An 18,645-nucleotide genomic window follows, 5' to 3' on the forward strand; every position below is an offset into this window, starting at 1 on the left:
CAGAAATATGAGCAAGCCCTGACTGGACGCTGCCCAGAAAAGAAATGACTTTGTCACCGGACTATCTGTCAGCGTGCTTTTCCTCCTCTGGCTAACTCCTCCGTACCCTGCTGCTGGTGAAGGAGGAGGAAGAGGAGGAGGAGGAGGAAGAAGGGTGGCTGGTGTGGTGGATGCGTCACCGCTGCTGATTAATAGTGGGCTGTCATAAAAAGTGTCTTTTCCTCTCCTCTCGTCCCCCCTCCTGTGCCCCCAACCTCCACCCCCACACACACACACACACACACACACACACACACCACCCCACCCCACCCCACCCCACAGGGCTTTCTCTCTTTTATTGCCGGGGTAAAACAAGCTGATGAGGCAGTGATGCAGTGTGGGTAAGACTTACTGGAAGCTGCCGTCTCTTTTGGTTTGGTTTGTGGTGGACTACTAATGTGCCTGTGTTTCTCTCTCTCTCTCTCTCTCTCTCTCTCTGTCCCTCTGTGTGGCAGCTGCCAGAGGGCAGTTCGGCGGCCGATCCCCTGCCTGCTGTGCCCCACCTGGCTTGCTGCAGTCTGGACAGCCTGTACCTGCTGATGGGCCGCGAGCTGGAGGAGCTGGAACAGGTACCCTCAGGCAATGTCCTCGGTGCGTACAGTAGCCACACTCTCTCTCTCTCTCTCACACACACTCACACACACACACACACACACACACACACAGTGGCAGTGATGAGGCTTACTGCCAGATTCAATAGCGTTTGAAATGACATGCGCACCTGCATGCATTTCCCTTCTAACTAGCGGGTTTCTACATTTTTTTTAAAACTAATTACTGGCTCTCCAAATTCTGCATTGCCTCCATTGAGCTTGATGCTACACTGTTTCCATTACATATCAGTGACGTTCACTATTTCTCTCTGAGGCTGCTGGCATCCTCCTAATCTTGGCTGCAAGCTAGAGTTACAGTGTGGAAATCCATAATTTAAATCCATCGAGGTGCCTCTGTGCCGCTCATGGTTGCTGTTGGGGGGAGGAAAGAAAATACCCAAAGCTGACCCCTTTCATGCAAACAGATCAGTAATCCTAACATTATATTTATATATATATTTTTTTTTTTTCTTTTAAACACATGCCCCCTAAAGAAAGTATTGAGCCTTATGCCTCCTGTCCCCTATTCCCCCAACTCAACATGAAATACACAGTAAACAAACAAACCAACAAATAAATAAATACAAGGAATCAACACTTGAGACTAGCATTACTAAATCATTACCAGAAGTCCAGAATGTACCATAGGTTCTCCACACAAACAGTCAAATTCAAGTCAAAACTGGGACCATGGGGAATTAAAGGAGCATATCTGTGGCATTTCTGAGAGGCAGAAAATCTGCAAACCCTGTTTGAGGGGATAAAAGAATGTTCATAAGAGAGCATCACACAGCCGTCTAAAGCAGAGAGGCAGAGAGAGAGAGAGAGAGAGAGAGAGAGAGAGAGAGAGAAAAAGAGAGAGAGAGAGAAAAAGAAAACTGCACTAACTGCATCTTATATTATTGTCAGTTCACAGCCAGCTTCCCTAGGGGCGTGTTATTCGCCCCTCTTCTTCAATGCGTTTGCAGTGCCTTGCACAGGGCGGTCCTGAGTGGAGGAGATGGGGCGGAGGAGCTTTTGAGGTTGTCTCTGTGATTTATGGTATTAGAATGCTTTGTCAATATCTCCCCATGTATGACACAGACGATTTACATGGCTGCCATAATGGAACGCTGTGATGCAGTGTGTCAGCACAACCGTAAACAGATAAACAAGTGAAATACGCCAGCGAGGACAAGGGAAGTGATGTGAACGCTACACCTGTGAAAATAATTTCAAGTGCATCAGAGTGCTGCGCCAATGGCCCACCAGTCAATCCCACCACCCCCACCCCCCTCATTTTCCGGGAATGTATAAAGCAAGTCTTTCCACAAATAGTTGAAAAGGGCATGTGCTCCTTCTTCTCCAGAGTGAGTCCCAGCATATTGCAAGTGCATTACGGAGTGTGGTGGAATAGCTGGTACCTAATGCAGCCCCTTCAACACCTTCTCTCCATGAGTCATCTGGGGATGGCAGGCCCACCTTCAGCCCTCGACCTGGCTGCTCGCGCGGAGGACCTCACTGAAGGTCACCTCCAGCCCTGCAGAGATGGCATACAAATGTCAGCACCACCCCTCACAATACACACACACACACACACACACACACACACACATAGACCCTCTGTGGCCCTTAACATAAGGGTGGGGGTGACGTGATGCACCTAACCTCTAAAACAAAAACTCACTTCTTGCTGCAAATCATCTGTTCCAGTCGTGATTCTGCAGTTGCACTCCTTACCGGCGCAATCCACATTTATCACATTCACTGTCACCTCCTGTGATCCCCAAGCAGAGACGGTGACGGTGCGGGTTCGCGCCTCGTCTCATTCCCATCCAGGTCACGTCACAGCTCCGGTCTGCAGTGATTGCTCTCAGTGTGCCACGGATGTTTCCTCATTAAAACCAAGAAGAAGCTAAAATAGTCATGATGGCATATGTTTAGTATGTCAGTGAGCTCTCATGGCAAGGTGCTAAGCAGTCATTAAAGTGGAGTGTTTGGGTGTTTGCTAAAATTGCTCTGCACCTGGGCGTTGAATAACCACACACACACACAGAGACGCACTCTACAGACACACACACACAATTCTCGAACACTCTGTGCTGTGGCTTGTAGTCAGATCAACATTTTGCTGTAATACATTGCATACATTAATTACATAATGGTTGTCAAGAGTGCTCATAAATATTTACTAGAAAAGCATCCATTGAAGTGTTAGACTTGGTAGACTGGAGTTTCTGGCTGTCGGATTCATGTCACATACATGAGAGAGAGAGAGAGAGAGAGAGAGAGAGAGAGAGAGAGAGAGCGAGAACGAACACACAGCTTCATGCTCTTAAGAGCATTGCAGGCAGCCCTGAAAGCCAAACATTCGCTCTTGAGATTTTCATCAATTATGAAAGACAAGCACATTATGGTATTGATGCGGCTGCCTAATGTTTGCTGGAGCCTGGCGTATGTGTGTCTGAGAGTGTGGAATTATCAATAACATGATATGCCCTTGAGTGAACATTAGAGCTCTTTCTCCCTTCACACTGTTTGCACGGTCAGCCTCCCTAGTTCATCAAACCCGCCCTGAAATCTATTTGCGAGTGGTTTCATGTTGAAGAAATTGCGTACCGTCTCTGGAGAGAGTGAAGAGCATCCCTACAGGACTTCAAGGCGCAAAGTCATGGGTTTTAACCCCCCCCCCCCAAAATAGAAAGAAAAAGAAAGTCTACTCCCCACTTGAACATATGGAAACCATCTTCCTGTTGTTTGCTCTCATTGGATTGTGGGCAGTTACCAGTACAACAGCACTATGTAAATGAGGCCAGATTGCGGCTTGATTGGCAGGCTCTCCGCTATTTGAAGAAGGGGAGAGTTAATTTAAGAGGCGCGGGGAAAAAAGCAGCCCGTCTGTGATGTGGGATGTGAACACATGACTGGTGCGGAGCAGCAGAGCACTGGTCGGCACAGCGCAGAGACCTCCACTGAAGATGAGCCAGAAATGAGCAGCAGACGTAATCCACCCCTTACAGAAATCACCACATCACACACACACACACACACACACACACACACACACACACACACACACACACACACACTCCTACTCAATCACAGACAGACACACACACACACACACACTCTTACAGTCAATCACACACATGCAGACAATGCACACATGGTACAGTGTTTTTTCTGGGGGTGGTGAGCTATTGTAAAGGCAGCTTCTGCTTCCTGCCAGCTGTGAGGAGCAGCCGATTCAGGAAATGAAGAAACCCAGAACAATTGGACTCCTGCAGGACAGACCCCCCCCTCCCTCCCTCTCCTGCTCTCCGTGTCTTTGATATCTGTCACAGGGAGCCATCAGCCCACTCATCTCCGTGCTGTTAACCGTGCCAGTGGGGCTGATGACAGCAGCCTGTGTTTGAATCGAAAACCATTTCAAAGCGTCGGTAGTTAAACTGAATTCTTAAGGCCCCCACGTCTGTATCGCTTTCGAGTTTATCATGAGACTGTCATGACGTTGGCAGTCATCGTTGTCGTTATCTCCTCCCATGTGTGTACCCATCATGGATGTTCGTTTCTTGTGCTAAAGGTGTGAGAGCTCGTCAGTAGGACATGTTTTAAGCTCATGATTTAGTTGTCTTTGTTCCAAGTGGCTGCATATTAGCCGTGATGCTGCCGAGCCTTCCAGCTAAAACTGGCTTTGGGGCATTCTGGCTGCCAGACCTCCTCTCTCTGTTTGGCTTGCTCTCCGGTTCTCAATATTTTGTTCTCCTGTGCTTACAAGAACAGCCTGTAACTGTGGCCCAAGCTTGTGTGTTTATTGCCCAAAGGTCAGATGTTTGTTTTGGGCTTGTACCGGTGCCAGTTCTGGCTCTTGCATTTGTTCACAGAGATATTACCTTTTGCTTGTGCTCTACCCTGTGGTGTCCCCTCAGGTTTCAGAGTGTGTGTGTGTGTGTGTGTCATAGGCCGGTCTCTCCTCAGAAGCTTGCCTCTCTGGGGGTAGACCTGCCCATATTGCTGAGGCTATAAGCAAAACTTACATCTCACCTCCATCACTTTCTTTCTTTTTGGCTATATTCCTACCTCTCTACCTCTGTTCCTCCCTCCCTCATTCCTCCATCTCTCTCTCTCTCTCTCTCTCTCTCTCTCCCCTCCTGTCTTGATGACTGTGCTCTGGGCCTGATGTCCCACTGCTCGTTGTGGTGGACAGTAACCACTGAAATAGCGCTGACTCTCCTCTGTGTTAAACTCCACCTACGTCATTAATTCCTCTGGCAGGTCTCTTTTTTCTAATGTAGGGTATTACTGCACCCAAATGCACTCATCTCCCTCTCCAGAGCAATTTATTTCTTGGCTTCAAAGACTCGAGTGTGGCTTTGTTCCCCTCCCTATATAGGAAATTCAATGATCAGATCCGTATCCAGCTTTTAGTGTCCCTCGAACATAGTCACTGTGATTAGTGTGTCCCACACGCACAAGCATGATTGCACAAAGTAATACTTAACTAATATCATAAAGCTATGTCTCGGTCTCTGACAGATAGAAGTGCTGTCTGTTTGATGTCTTACATTGTGTTTGACGCTCCCTTGTCATGCATTCCCTCAACTACTGTCATGGCTTTTGATATGATGTGCACTGCTGCCTTAGTTTGGGTAAAAATCAGGGATTTTGAAAACTTTTTAGAATCCTGAGGCGTAGACTAAAAATATACTTGTTGATAAAAGAATGCACCCAGTAAATCAAACACTGCTGGCCTTCCTTTAGCAAAGATGGCCCTGCCTCTCCCTTTCTGTGTATTCAGCAGAAAAGGAAATAAAGAGGAAATATCTCTCTCAGTGTTTTTGGGAAAGTTTTTTCTTTTTTTTTTTTATTCCCCTCTGTGGAAAGGTTGCCACCTGATAAGCTTGATCGGCTTTCTTTTGACGCGCCTCCTGCACTTAGCCAAGTTATGCGCTCCCGTGATTCATGTTGAGGAACCTCTGTGATGTTCCTCATATGATCTGGAGGAGGCAAAGCCAGTGCTGTTGTGTCCTCAGATCTCTGCTGGCAGTAAAGTCGGCACCGTAGTTTCTCGGCTGTTTACAGCTGATACCGTGTTTGTCGCGTGCTCTATTAAAATCAGAACACGCCTCGGTGTGAGCCATTTAGAATCCATTTAGAATACTGCTGTTGTGGGGAAAAAGTAGGTGAGATGTCACTCTGAAACGAGCCAAAGATGTCGGAAGATAAACTGATGGTGGAAGCAGAGCTATATACCGGGAGTAGATGAGGTCGGGGAAAGTATGATTGCATAGGGCCGCGCAGATGACTCGAGCATTTGATGTGTGCGCGGTTCCGCCAGCAGTTGTGTCGCCGGGGTTAAGGGCCTGGGCAACATCAAACTCCGTGGAAACCACAAAGCGAAGCAGCTGCGTAGAAGCAGCGTTTTTGAAGTCGTCTGTGTCACGCTGCCAAGGGCCCGGATGAATAATGCTGATTCAGTGGTGAGAGGTTTATGAAAACATTTGTTTTGTGTTACAGCGTTTCTGCTTCTTCTTTTTCAACCTTTTCTTCCTCTTCTCCTCTTTTTCTTCTTCTACTTCTTCTGCATTGGATCCCGCCACCACAATATAAGTGCAGTTAACTCTCCACTTCTGAGATGGCCGTTTTTTTTTTTTTTCCTGAGTATGATGTGATTCCCAGGGAGAGGATGTGATCATTGCAGGGACAGATGTCGCGGTGAGGCACCCCTCGGATGAATCAGCAGTGGAATGAGCTCTGGGAAGGAGCTACGGTGCCAAATCTTCCACCAGCTTTGTGTCTTGGTGCCCTTTTCTCTATCTGTGTGTGTGTGTGTGTGTGTTTGTGTTTGTGTGTCTGTACATGTTTGTGTGGCCACTGACTCATGAGTTCTACCCAACCACCCTTGGCGGACTGTGTCTTTTCCTTTCTTTCACTTTCTCTCTCTCTCTCCCTTTCCCTCTATCTCTTTCTTTCTCTCTCTCTCCCTTTCCCTCTATCTCTTTCTTTCTCTATCTCTCTCCCTTTCCCTCTTTCTTTCTCTCGCTCTCTCTCTCTCCCTCTATCTCTTTCTTTCTCTCTCTCTCCCTTTCCCTCTATCTCTCTGTTTTCAATCTGCCATAAAGCAGGCCTTGTGGAAATCATGTAACATTACCCCCACCACAAACACAAACACACACACACACACACACACACACACACACACACACACACACACACAGAACCACACACACACACACAGACCACCAGCACCACCACCACACACACACACACACACAGAACCACACACACACACAGACCACCAGCACCACCACCACGCACCCCACATCTTCCATCGCTTCTCTTCTTTCTCCTGGAATGTATTGACGAGTCCCCTCCGCTCTGCGCTCTTCCTCCTCCCGTCTTCGTCTTCGTCTTGGTGTTCACCCACGCTCCCTAGCCCTCTCTCCAGGGTGACCTAGATTTCAGACTTCGCTGCTCTCCTGAAGCACTGCCTCGCAGGGTGTGTTGTTCACATTAAGAATTCTGTTTTGGGGAAACTCTGGGAGACGGGGAGGCTTGGCGGAGGGGGGGGGGGGGGGCGTTTAGGATTCCCTCAGTATGCCTTTGTTTGCTGTCTCATTCCTTGGCCCCTTTTCACCCATAAAGCCAGAGGATTAAATATCCAGGTTAATGAGAGCTCGCCTGGGTTGGAGGACTGCTGCACCCTACCCTCGCCCAGTGTTGACGGCGGCCATATAGCTCCATTGTACACAGGCATATACAGTAGCTCTGGCTGACTGGCTCCAGCCAGACCATGCTGTCTGTTTGTCTGGGTTGCAGGACCAAAACACACCAATAGGTGGTGCTATAGAAGTGAATGACTATAGAAGTGACTTGAACTTCCCTCCCCTCCTGCCTATACAAAAGCAGTACAAAGACTGAGGGGCCAAATATTGTTATGTTCTGCTCTCTTCCCACCTGAGACCATCTAAATCTATAGATATATAGCATGTAACAACAAATAGAAAATGCATTTTTTTTGTCACGTCTAAACAGTCAAGCATATAGGAAAGCTCAAATAAATAGCATACAAATCAGATCTTGTTTGTAGTGTGCCTGAGATGGGGTCTGGGTGTTGGTGTGTCTGTTTAAGCCGGCGAGAGAGAGAGGCTGCTGGCTGGCGCTGTGGAGGAGTTGTTTTATTCCTGCTCTGTGGGAACACAGAGAGAAGGATCCAGGAGCACATGCAGCGCAGATGCAAATGCCATTAAGCAGAACAAATTGCTGAGTGCGGTGATCTCCACTTCTACACACACACACACACACACACACACACACACACACACACACACACACACACACACACACACAGATATGCACGTACACATGCTTCTTACAATACAGTGCTTGACTGAAAGTAACCATGGCAGAAGAAGCAGCCCTCAGAGGCAGAACACACACCACACACACACAGTCTCATAGTGTCTTTTTTTCAAGGGTACACCTTTTGTAAATCATGCCTTCTGGTTGCCAAGACTGAAGAAATATATGTAAGCCGTTTGAAAAGAAGGGAGAGGGAAGGAAGGAAGGAAAGAGTGAGAGAGCGAGAGAGGAGAAATCCAAACAGCTTAACTTATATAACGTTTGCAAGATGGGTTTTTACGCCGTAAAGATTCTTAAAATAACCCGAACCACTATTCCCCAGGTGGAGGAAACTCGCAGCTTTCTGATATTTCTGCTGGAGCGGAAAAAAAGACACAGCACTTAATGGCCTAGAGATCGTTCTTGTTTTTTTTTTCCGTCTTAATTCGATGTATCACTCGTGGAAGGAAAAACAGGAAGCTTGGGTCTGCTCTCCAGGTTCGTAGAGCGCACGCGTGTGTGTGTGTGGGTTGAGAATTTATTTACCCCTGCGTCCATCCGCCTCCCCCCCCTTTTGTTTTGGTCATTTTCACGACTTTGCCTCCCCTTGCTTGCTCTATTTATGAGCCCCAGTTATTAGAGAAATCTGGCACGTTGAGTTTTGTCAAGAGAAATTGGACTGCGTGTTAACCATTCAGGGGCGGCCTGGATCTAATAAAGTGAGCCTCTAAAGCTGTGGTGATGGCGGTCGAGGGCTCCAGAGTGTTTACTGAGCCGGGCTCACCGCTGATGCTTGGCACATAGATGGTGTGATGGAGATGAGTCAAGGCATTGGGCTTGGACTACTACTTTTTTTTTCCCCCTGATCACCGCTGATTTCTGCAGTAGTTCTTTGAAAACAGCATAATTGAAAACAGTGGCAATGCTCACTTGCGTGTTGGTTATATGGTTGAGTCTCAATATTTGGGTTTCCCCCCACAGTCTGCACCCTAAATCATTATTGTTTGCATGAAATCTGACTTCATTTTGCACAGTTGTGTGAAACTGAAGTCTTCTCCACGCAGGCTTTGAACTGAAGAGTCCACAGTGGACACCACCACTCATATGTCAAGCTAGCGAACTAATTCGGAGGCTGTCTCCAGTCAGTAGCTAATGTTCAGTGGCAGAGCTGAGGTGAAGTCTCTCCAAACATCAGCTATTTTTTGCTGTGCTTCGAAATGTGTGTGTAGTTCAAAGCTGTGTGGATTCAAAGACAGCCCTGGGTATCGACACCACCTCTGACAGCTCACTCGGAACAGCGGGGGCACTGAGCATTTTCTCCAGAATTTCTCTGCTTTTTTCCCCTTCCATCTTTCCTTTTCTCCTCTTTTCTCTATTTTTTTTTTACCAGACCACGTTCTTGAAGCACGTTCTTGAAGCTTGAAGCCTTTGGCAGGTTTTGTAGAGACATGTGAAACGGCAGGCTAAGAGAGAGAGAGAGAGAGAGAGGGGGGGGGAGGGGAACGCTTGCTTGTCTGATCCCTACAGTAGGACCTTAGCGGGACGCTGTAATGGCATGGTGGCCTGGCACTTAGGAGGGCAGTGGCAAGAGTAGCCAGGCTGGCCTCAGGGCCTGTGCCCTTCCCCGGGGACCCCCCTCTCAGCACCTCCCAGCCCCGTCGCCTCTCCAGCCCCCAGCCATCAGTCTTATTGTGCGCATGAGTGCACTAATGATGGGTTATCTCCTGATTGCTGTCTGAGGGGGTGTGTAATAGACTTTCTGATGGGATTTAATTGGTTCATTAGAAGAGGACAACGTCTTGTGTCACCTATCTCGACTCTCCGTGCCAAGTTGCCATTGTGGACGACTCCGCTCTCTTGTCAGAACTCGAGCTTTGCACAATCATTCTTACGGGCGTGTATTCTTTGAATGTCATCTCTCTCTCTCTCTCTCTCTCTCTCTCTCTCTCTCTCTCTCTCTCTCTCTCTCTCTCTCCCTCTCTCCCTCTCTCTTTTGTTTTGGTTCCTGCATCATCTTTGTGGGTCTAATTTTGGCCCTTTTGTTCCTTGTGGCCTCTTGAAAGGAGCTGGTGAGTGGCTTGAAAACATCGCGGGGTGCCTAATCAGCGGCACCGCGTCCCACCGGAGTGCTTTTAATAGTTCGGGGGGGATTTTTAATAAGCAGCCAGCCGACCGTCGACGTTTTTCGTCGCGGTCAGATTGAGAGAGCAGCTGCGGGCGGCGGTGCCATTTCAAAAGCCGACCCAGAATGGCTTTCCAGGAGCCGTGCCAGCTTGTAGGCGATGCCACCTCCTGTGGCGCGCCCTCAAGCAACTTCAGAGAGCTATAGCCCGCTGTTGGCACGCCCAGACAGTGCAGGCGTAAGCAAACTCGACCAACCCTTAACCTCGATTAAAAAAACCCTCCCATCTTTCTGTCCACGTCCGAATCTCTCTCTCAAGGGAGGGTTACCCCCTTCTCTGTCTGTGGCCATTGTCATGGTTGTTTTTCCCGGCGGTTTTGTTTGCTGACGCTTTTGTGCAGTTCAGCTGGCCTCTCTGCGCCGCCTGTGCCCAGGGTTGGAGTTGGGTGGAAGCAGACGTCCCTCTCACCCCCACTGCCTGCATGAAAGGAACCTCCTGGAGCTGTGACTTGTGTGCTGTGATGTGGAAGAGCTGGCTGTTGTTTTTTTTTCTTCTCTTTCTCTCCTCCCTCTCCTCCTTCTCTTTTCTGCGGTGTGATGCGCGACGCCCGCTGTGCTGCCTGAGGGGACTGAGATGAAGACGCCGGTCGCTCCACGCGCCTTTTACTCTCCCTCTGCCTCCATATCCGTCTGGCTCGCTTTTATCTTCATCTTGTGATTCGCAGCGATGTCTCGGCCTTCCCGTTTCTTGTCTTCATCACACGTTCCGTTCTCTCTCTCTCTCGCGCGCTCTCTGGAGCTGTGCTCTATAGCTGGGGCTGAATACTGTAATTAGGAAAGCATTCTGACTGGCTTTGACCTTTCTGTGTCGAGGGCCCTGCAGGAAGAGTGTGACAGTGTTGTAACTCTGTTCCCCCGCTGTTAACTTTCCTTTTTATTCCATGATTTTCATTTATAGTTGTTCAAATTTTTTTTGTGTGTGTGACGTTTTTATTTTAGATCCACTGTGTGCTTCTCTCATGGTGAGAGAAGGACAGTAAGTGGGTGACATGTGAGGCTGTCTGCTGTAGCATTAATTTAGTGGAATGCCAGGGATGTTCCAGAGTGTGGCTGCAGTTCATCTGGCAGGATCATTTTGAGAAGCCTGCTGAGACTCCTGTTTGATACTGTATGTTGTCCTTTAACAGCGGCTGCTGTATATTTTTTAAGTTTGTACACTTATTAACAATTATACATTGTTTATGCTCTCACTTTATAAATAGTGGACATGGATGTGGAATGTTTTCACTAAATGGATTTCACCTCCTCCTTGGTCCGTCTGCTCCCTGGCCTCTGCTATGCCCCGCTATTCCCTGTGTCTTTTCCCCATGTGGTTACTCGGTTACGGAGAGAGGGAGTAGATTTCACCTCCTTTCTTTTCACTGTCTCTTCCCACTGGCTTGCTTGTTTGTTTTTGATTAAAGTTTCATTAGGCTCTTCCAGCAGGCACCGTTTGTCTGTTAAGCCCCAGCCAAGCCCTCTCTGGAGGTCCAGCACGGCGTGCGCTACCTGTTGAACAGGAACCCCTTCGGGAGGTCTGCTCTGCGCTGGAGCTGCGCTTACTTCCTTTAATGCCATCCACCCTGCTACTGTCCCATAACCATCAATGGATCAAGAATGCAGTGATAACAGTTTACGATCTGTAACCTGAGATTAAAGAATTTGGGGTTTAATGGTGTGTCTGTGTCTGTGTCTGTGTCTGTGTGTGTGTGTGTGTGTGTTGCTCCATCCACTGGCTGGCTGGGCGCGCCGTTGTAAAGCGAAATAAGAGCTAGCATTCACGGGGCACTTTGGCGCGAGAGAAGCGCATAAAGCATGGCTGTCACTGGCGTCCCATCGGCAGGGTCCCCGCCGCACACGGGATTAGGGTTTCACTCGGCCCTCATTGTTCCCCCAATCTCCTCCCACATAATCTGCTGGTGTCACTTGAAAAGCGGGCCGCTGCGAAGCGAGCACCCGCTGCTTCGAGTGCGATTTGGCCACGGCCCCACTCGTGTGTGTGTGTGTGTGTGTGTGTGTGTGTGTGTGTGTGTGTGTGTGTGTGTGTGTGTGTGTGTGTGTGTGTGTGTGTGTGTGTCCCATTACACTCACACACACCCTCATACTCACATACGCATATACACACACACACACACACACACACACACCCCCCTGCCCACTTGCTGTTACGTGTAAAGCGATAGGCACGCAGGATCAAGATATGAAATATGATTTTATTAGCAGCACTGGAGGGGTTTAAGCCCCTGGCTGTAAAGCGCTGAACCCAACACCCTTGTCCGGAGCTTAGGTAATGAACTTCGTGCGCGCATGATAATGGGGCATTGTGCCCGGCCCGTGGAGATCCACTGAGATGGCAGCGCTTGTGACACAATGGCTCTGCGCTGTGTCCAACAAGTCTGTTGTGGTCAAAATGGGGTAGCTGTGCGGCCTTTGAATGTGAGAAGTGACAGGCCACATTATCAAACTTTTTTTTTTTTTATCCTTCTTGTGTTTGTGTATGTGTGTGTGTCTGGCTGGCATAAATCAGCAGACGAGGACTACTTGACATATTAAAACAATGGGGGAGGCTAACAATAGCTGAATGCAGCCAAGGAGAGAAAGAGACAGAGAGGGAGAGAGTAAGAAAGAAAGAGAGAGGGAGAGAGTAAGAAGGAGTGAGTGAAGAGCTCTTTGTTCAGTCATCTGGGCAGAGACGTGTGAGGCCTGGCATAAGCAGCCACCTGCCTCCCTCTCTCACTCCATCTCTCTCTCCCTCCCTCCCTCCCTCCCTGTCTCCATCTCTTCCTCCCTCCCTTTCTCCTTCTCTCTCTCCCTCCCTCCCTCCATTTCTTCCTCATGCCAGCCAGACCCCTGTGCCAGAGGAAACTTTTCTGGGCTCCTGGTGGAAGCCTTGGCCAGCACTCTGGTGCCACTGCGTTACCTAAACAAAACACAGGCGCGTCCTCTGGTATGGACGCCTGTTATCCACGCTGGACATCATCTCTCGAGTGTGCACTTAGCAGCATCAAGTAACGTGGACTTTGCACAGAATGCCCCATCCCGTCATTCATGCATGCATGCTATCACAGGCTGCCCTCTCAGCCTAATGGCAAGCATGTTTCGTTATCTATCAAGATAAGGTGACTGGAGAGAAACTGTTTCAACATTTTAACTGTAACAAAGCTACATATCTCTGTCAAGGGGTTTCACTGATCCAGAGTCAGACATCGCCCTCCCTCCCAGGCCTCTTTGCACTTGGGTCTTCTTTGTGCATTAGTAGTTCAGACCACCATGGTTGGGGCCCTGTGGTATGTTCTTCGCAAAAGTTTACATTGACCCTGTGTGGTGTTAAAATGTGTGTGTGTGTGTGTGTGTGTGTGTGTTTGGGAGTGCGTGTGTGCCGGTCGGGTGGTTCATCTGATGCATTTTCGCTGCAGCTGTCTTGTTTAGTCAGCAGAAAAGCGGCTCAGACAGCAATGGAGTCATAGCGGGCCTGTTGGAGCAAAGACAGATGAGTTCACATTCTCCGCTGTGGGGCTGCCGCTTGCCCCCCTTTTCCTCTCTCTGCCTGGCCGTGTAGGCAGAGCCTTCCCCTCCCCGAGAGTCCCACCCGACCTCACTTCCCCTCCACACCACGCTACGCCACTCCGCTCCGCTCGCGCACAATGGGGGCATTGTTGCCGCCACCGCCGCCGCTGCAGCGCTGCCGTAGCGAGTCTGCGACTTCCTCTTCCCGTGGGCTTCCCGCCGCTCGTGGGTTGCCACATTGCTTCCACATGCTCGGAGGAGCCCGGGCAGGCCCGACGCTCTGGCAGCGGGGACGTGACTAGAATGCCTGCCTGTGTGTTTGGGAGGGCTCGCTCCCCCGAGGACGCCCGCGTTGTGGCAGCCCTTCACTTCCTCTGCTCCGAGAACTCCCATTACCTGTGGAGAGAGAGGCGATAATGTAATATTCAGTGTGTTTCTTGGCCACAGGCGAAAGTCCTTGCCTTGACTTTGATCTGCTGCCTCCACAATCTGCAACATTTAAGAGAGGGACTTTCCGCAGAGGGATTTTCCATAGGTCATGCTACGGATATAAAAGAATGACTCGCTTCATGGCTGTTAGAGTTTTTGTTTTCTTTAGACACTTGTATGAAAAGGAAAACAAGAAAGAAAGGGAAATTACGAAAGCCTTGAGCACTTATACACCTCTTGCATCCTGCTAACCTGTTGTCTTCATTTCGATTGATGCTGTATCATTTAAATTATAAATTGCCTCCCACCAATCAGAGCTCTTGTTCAGCTGTGGCCGTGCTCCATCTGCGGAACGTCGAGACTCGTATGCGTGGATCTGCTTCGCTGCGCAGGTGGCCCGGCGCTCCTGATGTCTGCAGTTAATTGGACAACGCGAGGAGTGCTACAACGGGGATGACCTCAGCTCAGAGACACCTGAGCCGGCCCTCTGTGTCCATTAGGCATTCTTTGTGTGCACTAAACATCAAAGCCCGCCTCGCTGTCACAACGCACCCCCACACACACACACACACACACACCAACCAACCATCCCCCACTCCTCTCCGCACTCCCCAAGTAAAATGTTTTTGAAAATGGCACATTCCTCGTGCTGTCAGATTGGCGATGCTACGGGGGAAGAAAGGAAGACTGAGAGAGTCGAGAACTAAAGAGGTTTAATGAGCCAGCAAGGCCATCCCTGCAGTTTCACATCAGGCTTTTTTTGTATTCATGTTTTTGGTGGGAGATGACACTTTTGATTCATTCAGGCGTTTTATTTCTCTTTCTTCACTGTTTTGTCTTTTTTTTTTCCATGTTACGTGTGTGTGTGTGTGTGTGTGTGTGTGTGTGTGTGTGTGTGTGTGTGTTTTCTTCTTTTCCTCGTTGAGCAGATGGATGGATGTCCCCTCAGGGGAGAGAGTCCTCCGTGACAAAAAACAGAGCTCTTTACTGAATGCAACCAGCGTTGTGGAGGCAGATTTTCTCAAATGCCTGTGATCTCAGACAGACGATGAAAATGGGAGGACGGGGTGGGGTGGTGGGGGGGGGGGAGGAGCAATAAGAACGGAGTGTCCTTACTGGAGTGAAATATTTTTGGTTTTTGTTTACTATATTGAGGCAGTTTGTTTTTGGTCAGTGTCTACAGAGCAGCAAATCACCGTTTCCTGTATCCCACTGAAAGTGGCTTCTCTGTCAGATGTTTGTTCTCTTTGTCTGGTGTCTGAAGCGCGTGTGTGTGTGTGTGTGGCGTGCTCGTGGGTCTGTGTGTGTGCGTGCGTGTGTGAGAGCGAGAGAGAGAGCAGTAGAAAGTGAATGGGTGCAGATGTGAGTCCATAACAGGCAGAGGTGAGCTGTAGCGTGTGTTAGTGGTGATAGCTGATCAGGGGGCGAAATCCCACCCGACCCTCCCCAAACCACCCACTGCTCAAACCACCACCTGCTCCCACACACACACACACACACACACACACAAATGCACTCCCTCCTTCCTCACGCCATCTTACACTCTATCCATCCACCAAAATAATTGGGCCCTGGCAAGTTGTCCTGTCCTGGACCCAACAGCACGTTGCACTTTGACAGCTGGTGCGTAGCAGTTTTCCTTTGCCGTTGTCTCTATTGTTGAGTGGGCCCTTTTCTTGGCCGGCTGTGGGACAGGGGCCACCTTTCAAACGGGGCCCAGGCTTGAATGCACCGCCGTCAATGCGCTGCTAATGATCCGGCTCGTGTGCTCGCCACCACAGACACTTTGTTTGAGACGCTCTCCACATCGCCTGGAGCGCAGTGTGTGTGTGTGTGTGTGTGTGTCCAAGTGTGTCCAACAGACACTTGTGCTGAACCTCCTTGAAGCGGAAAGGCTCGTGGCGCGATATTGAGGCAGTTTTTATTATTTAATGGCTGGCTCGCTTTTCTCACTGACGATGTGATCACACTGCCTGGCTTACACTGGGCTCCTGAATAAGCTATATTTGTTTCACAGAATGGAGTTGATATTCTAACTAGCATTAGCTCACTTTTCAAATCCATATATTTTAATGAATTGATATTTTCGGAACATGTTACATGATCACATAGGCCAAAGAGTAGTGCACTTTGTTCTATAACATGGACCCCAATTATACATTTGAGAATATACCTATTGTTGCTTGATGTTTTTACAGTACTGTAGTTCTATTTCAGAGTTTAGACAGCTTCCAGTTTTCAAACTACTTTGACGTAGCAAAAGACCTCTTGAAACACCCTGAAGACTAGTTTTATGAGTTCTGTTTGTGCTGTAGCCATTTTCAGAGAGGTACTGTAACTGTTGACACTTGTTTTTCAGAATTTTAGATAGTCTGGCCTGATCTGCCAGCATTTTCGTCCAACTTTGCTGAAACAAATAAGAAGGCTACCATACATGATGCAAAATGCAGAGACCCAAATGTGTTGAAACAACAACAAAAAACAAAACACTTAGCCGTCATTATTCTTGAACTTCTCAGCTATAGATTTAGCAGTACTTGACACGGCCTGCTTTGAAGCAACACTCCGAACCACAGCTGAGAGGAGCGGGAACAGCTGCCAAGTTCACAAAGAAAGGGGGGGGGGGCGCTCTTTATATAACTTGTGTTGGGGCCAACTGTATTTGTGGTTTGAGGAAATTTCTCCAGGCTTGAGTCACCATTCTGAGCCTCTCTCTCTCTCTCTCTCTATCTTGGACGTGGCTTACTTTGTTCCCTCAGGCGTTCAGGATGGAGACGACGTGCGTGTCCCACTTTCTCTCTCGATCTTCTCGAAAAACAATCGTGGGGGTGGTGTGTGTGTTTGTATGTGTGTGTATGTGTGTGTGGAGGAAGACCTGACGTGTCCTCTGTCGGTGGGGTTTGCGGTGTGTGTGTGTGTGTGGAGAGCGGTGTTGTGTTGAGGAAAAGGCTGGCCCCCTCTGATAACCCCTGCGTCTGGCTCTCCGCTTGTCCTCATAGGGCCCCTGTGGCCTATCAGCGCAGGGCAGTCCCTCCGAGCGCAGAAACGCAGCTTTCCCACTGACCGCCGCCTGTGCCAAAAGGAGAAGGAAGTGCCTTTTGTTTGTTTCTCCTGGAACAAATTGTGTGTTTATGAACTGTTTTTATCTCCCTCTGTCTGTGATTACAGGCGGAAGTGACAGAACGACCTGCCTCGCATGGCTAAGGCTCTCAACAGAAGCCCTCTAATCAGCTTTGATCAATGGAGCGATTGAATAAGATAATCAAAGAAAACTGTTGGTGGAGCTTTGCTTTATGCATTTCATTCTGATCAAGGTCATGTCCAGTGGTATGCACGCAGAACCCAAAGCCAATGGTGGGGCAGTACTTAAAATATCAGACCCTATTTTGTTCATCCGTTTATGAGACAATTTAACTAAGCCAACCCCCCCCCACACACTCACACTCACACTCACACTCACACTCACACTCACACTCACACTCACTCTCACACTCACTCTCTCACTCTCTCACTCACTCACTCACTCACTCACTCACTCACTCACTCACTCACACTCTCTCACTCTCTCTCTCTCTCTCTCTCTCTCTCTGTGTAAGTGATGGGTGCTGGTGGTGTACCAAGCTGTTACTTGCACATGAGCTGGTTTGAGCAGGGGGGGCCCTGAAAGGACACATCTGTAGGAACTCTGTTACTCATCACATAGGAAGGCATGTGCGACGAGCATGATTCATGTTCACAAGGCTCCAAGACATGCTTCAGGGCCAAGTCCTATGTAGCTCACACCTCCAAAAGATCAGAAGCTTTAAACAGAAGTCTGATTTCACTTCCAAGTCTTTTTTTTTTTTTTTTTTTGCAATCAGGATGTTATTTTCCATGGTTTTTGTTACTGTTCTTTAAATTCCCAAATTGGAGGCTCTACACGGTTACTTGCCATCTGCATCACAGATTCCTTGACAAGACTGGAGAAACGAGTCGGACTTAAATGTTTCCAAAATGATTCTCTCGTTCTCTCTCTCTCTCGCTAAGATTATTTGTTCAGTTGTGGGTTTTAGAGGCCTTTTGTTGGAGACTCTCAGGAGAAAAGCTCCGCAGACCCACTAACCTTTTGAGTAATTACCCTCTCAGGTTTCATGTGAAAGGCCCTTTATGTCCAGCATCTGCTCTGCTCGGCCCGGGCGGCAGGCAGGCAGGCCGGCAGGCAGGCAGACACGCCAGCGGTCCTTATCAGGCATCGAGATGGCACACTCTGCTCTGAGAAGTCCCGACCTCGTTTGCGTTCCTTTCCCCCAGAATTGAATTAGGACCCTCTTATTTTCCACTGAAAAGCACACGACTGATCGCCACTCTTTCTGTTGCTCTCTTTGTCTCTCTCCCTTTCTCTCTCTCCATCATCTCTCTTTCTCTCTCTCTCTTTCTCTCTCCATCCCTCTCTCTTTCTCTCTCGCTCTCTCTCTCTCTCACTCTCTTTTCTCTAAGTAGGGGTCCTGTGGTGGAGAAATAAAAAGCATGTGTGAGGTGAAAAGTTTAGGAGTGGCAGGATTTGTGCATGAATCATTAAAAGCCCATCTGAAAATCGTAGGGGAATCGCCACAGTTT

The 18,645-nt window shown here is 48.8% G+C and overlaps 1 protein-coding gene across 1 annotated transcript in view; it reads left to right on the forward strand.

Annotated features, from left to right (window-relative positions):
• Positions 1 to 18,645, forward strand: part of efl1 (elongation factor like GTPase 1) — a 64,614-nt gene that overhangs the window by 21,145 nt on the left and 24,824 nt on the right. Inside the window, 1 exon segment of the mRNA XM_048263235.1 lies at positions 495 to 630. Coding sequence (XP_048119192.1) covers positions 495 to 630 — 136 coding nt within the window.

Source organism: Alosa alosa, chromosome 14 (assembly GCF_017589495.1).
Source record: "Alosa alosa isolate M-15738 ecotype Scorff River chromosome 14, AALO_Geno_1.1, whole genome shotgun sequence".
Classification (NCBI taxonomy): domain Eukaryota; kingdom Metazoa; phylum Chordata; class Actinopteri; order Clupeiformes; family Clupeidae; genus Alosa; species Alosa alosa.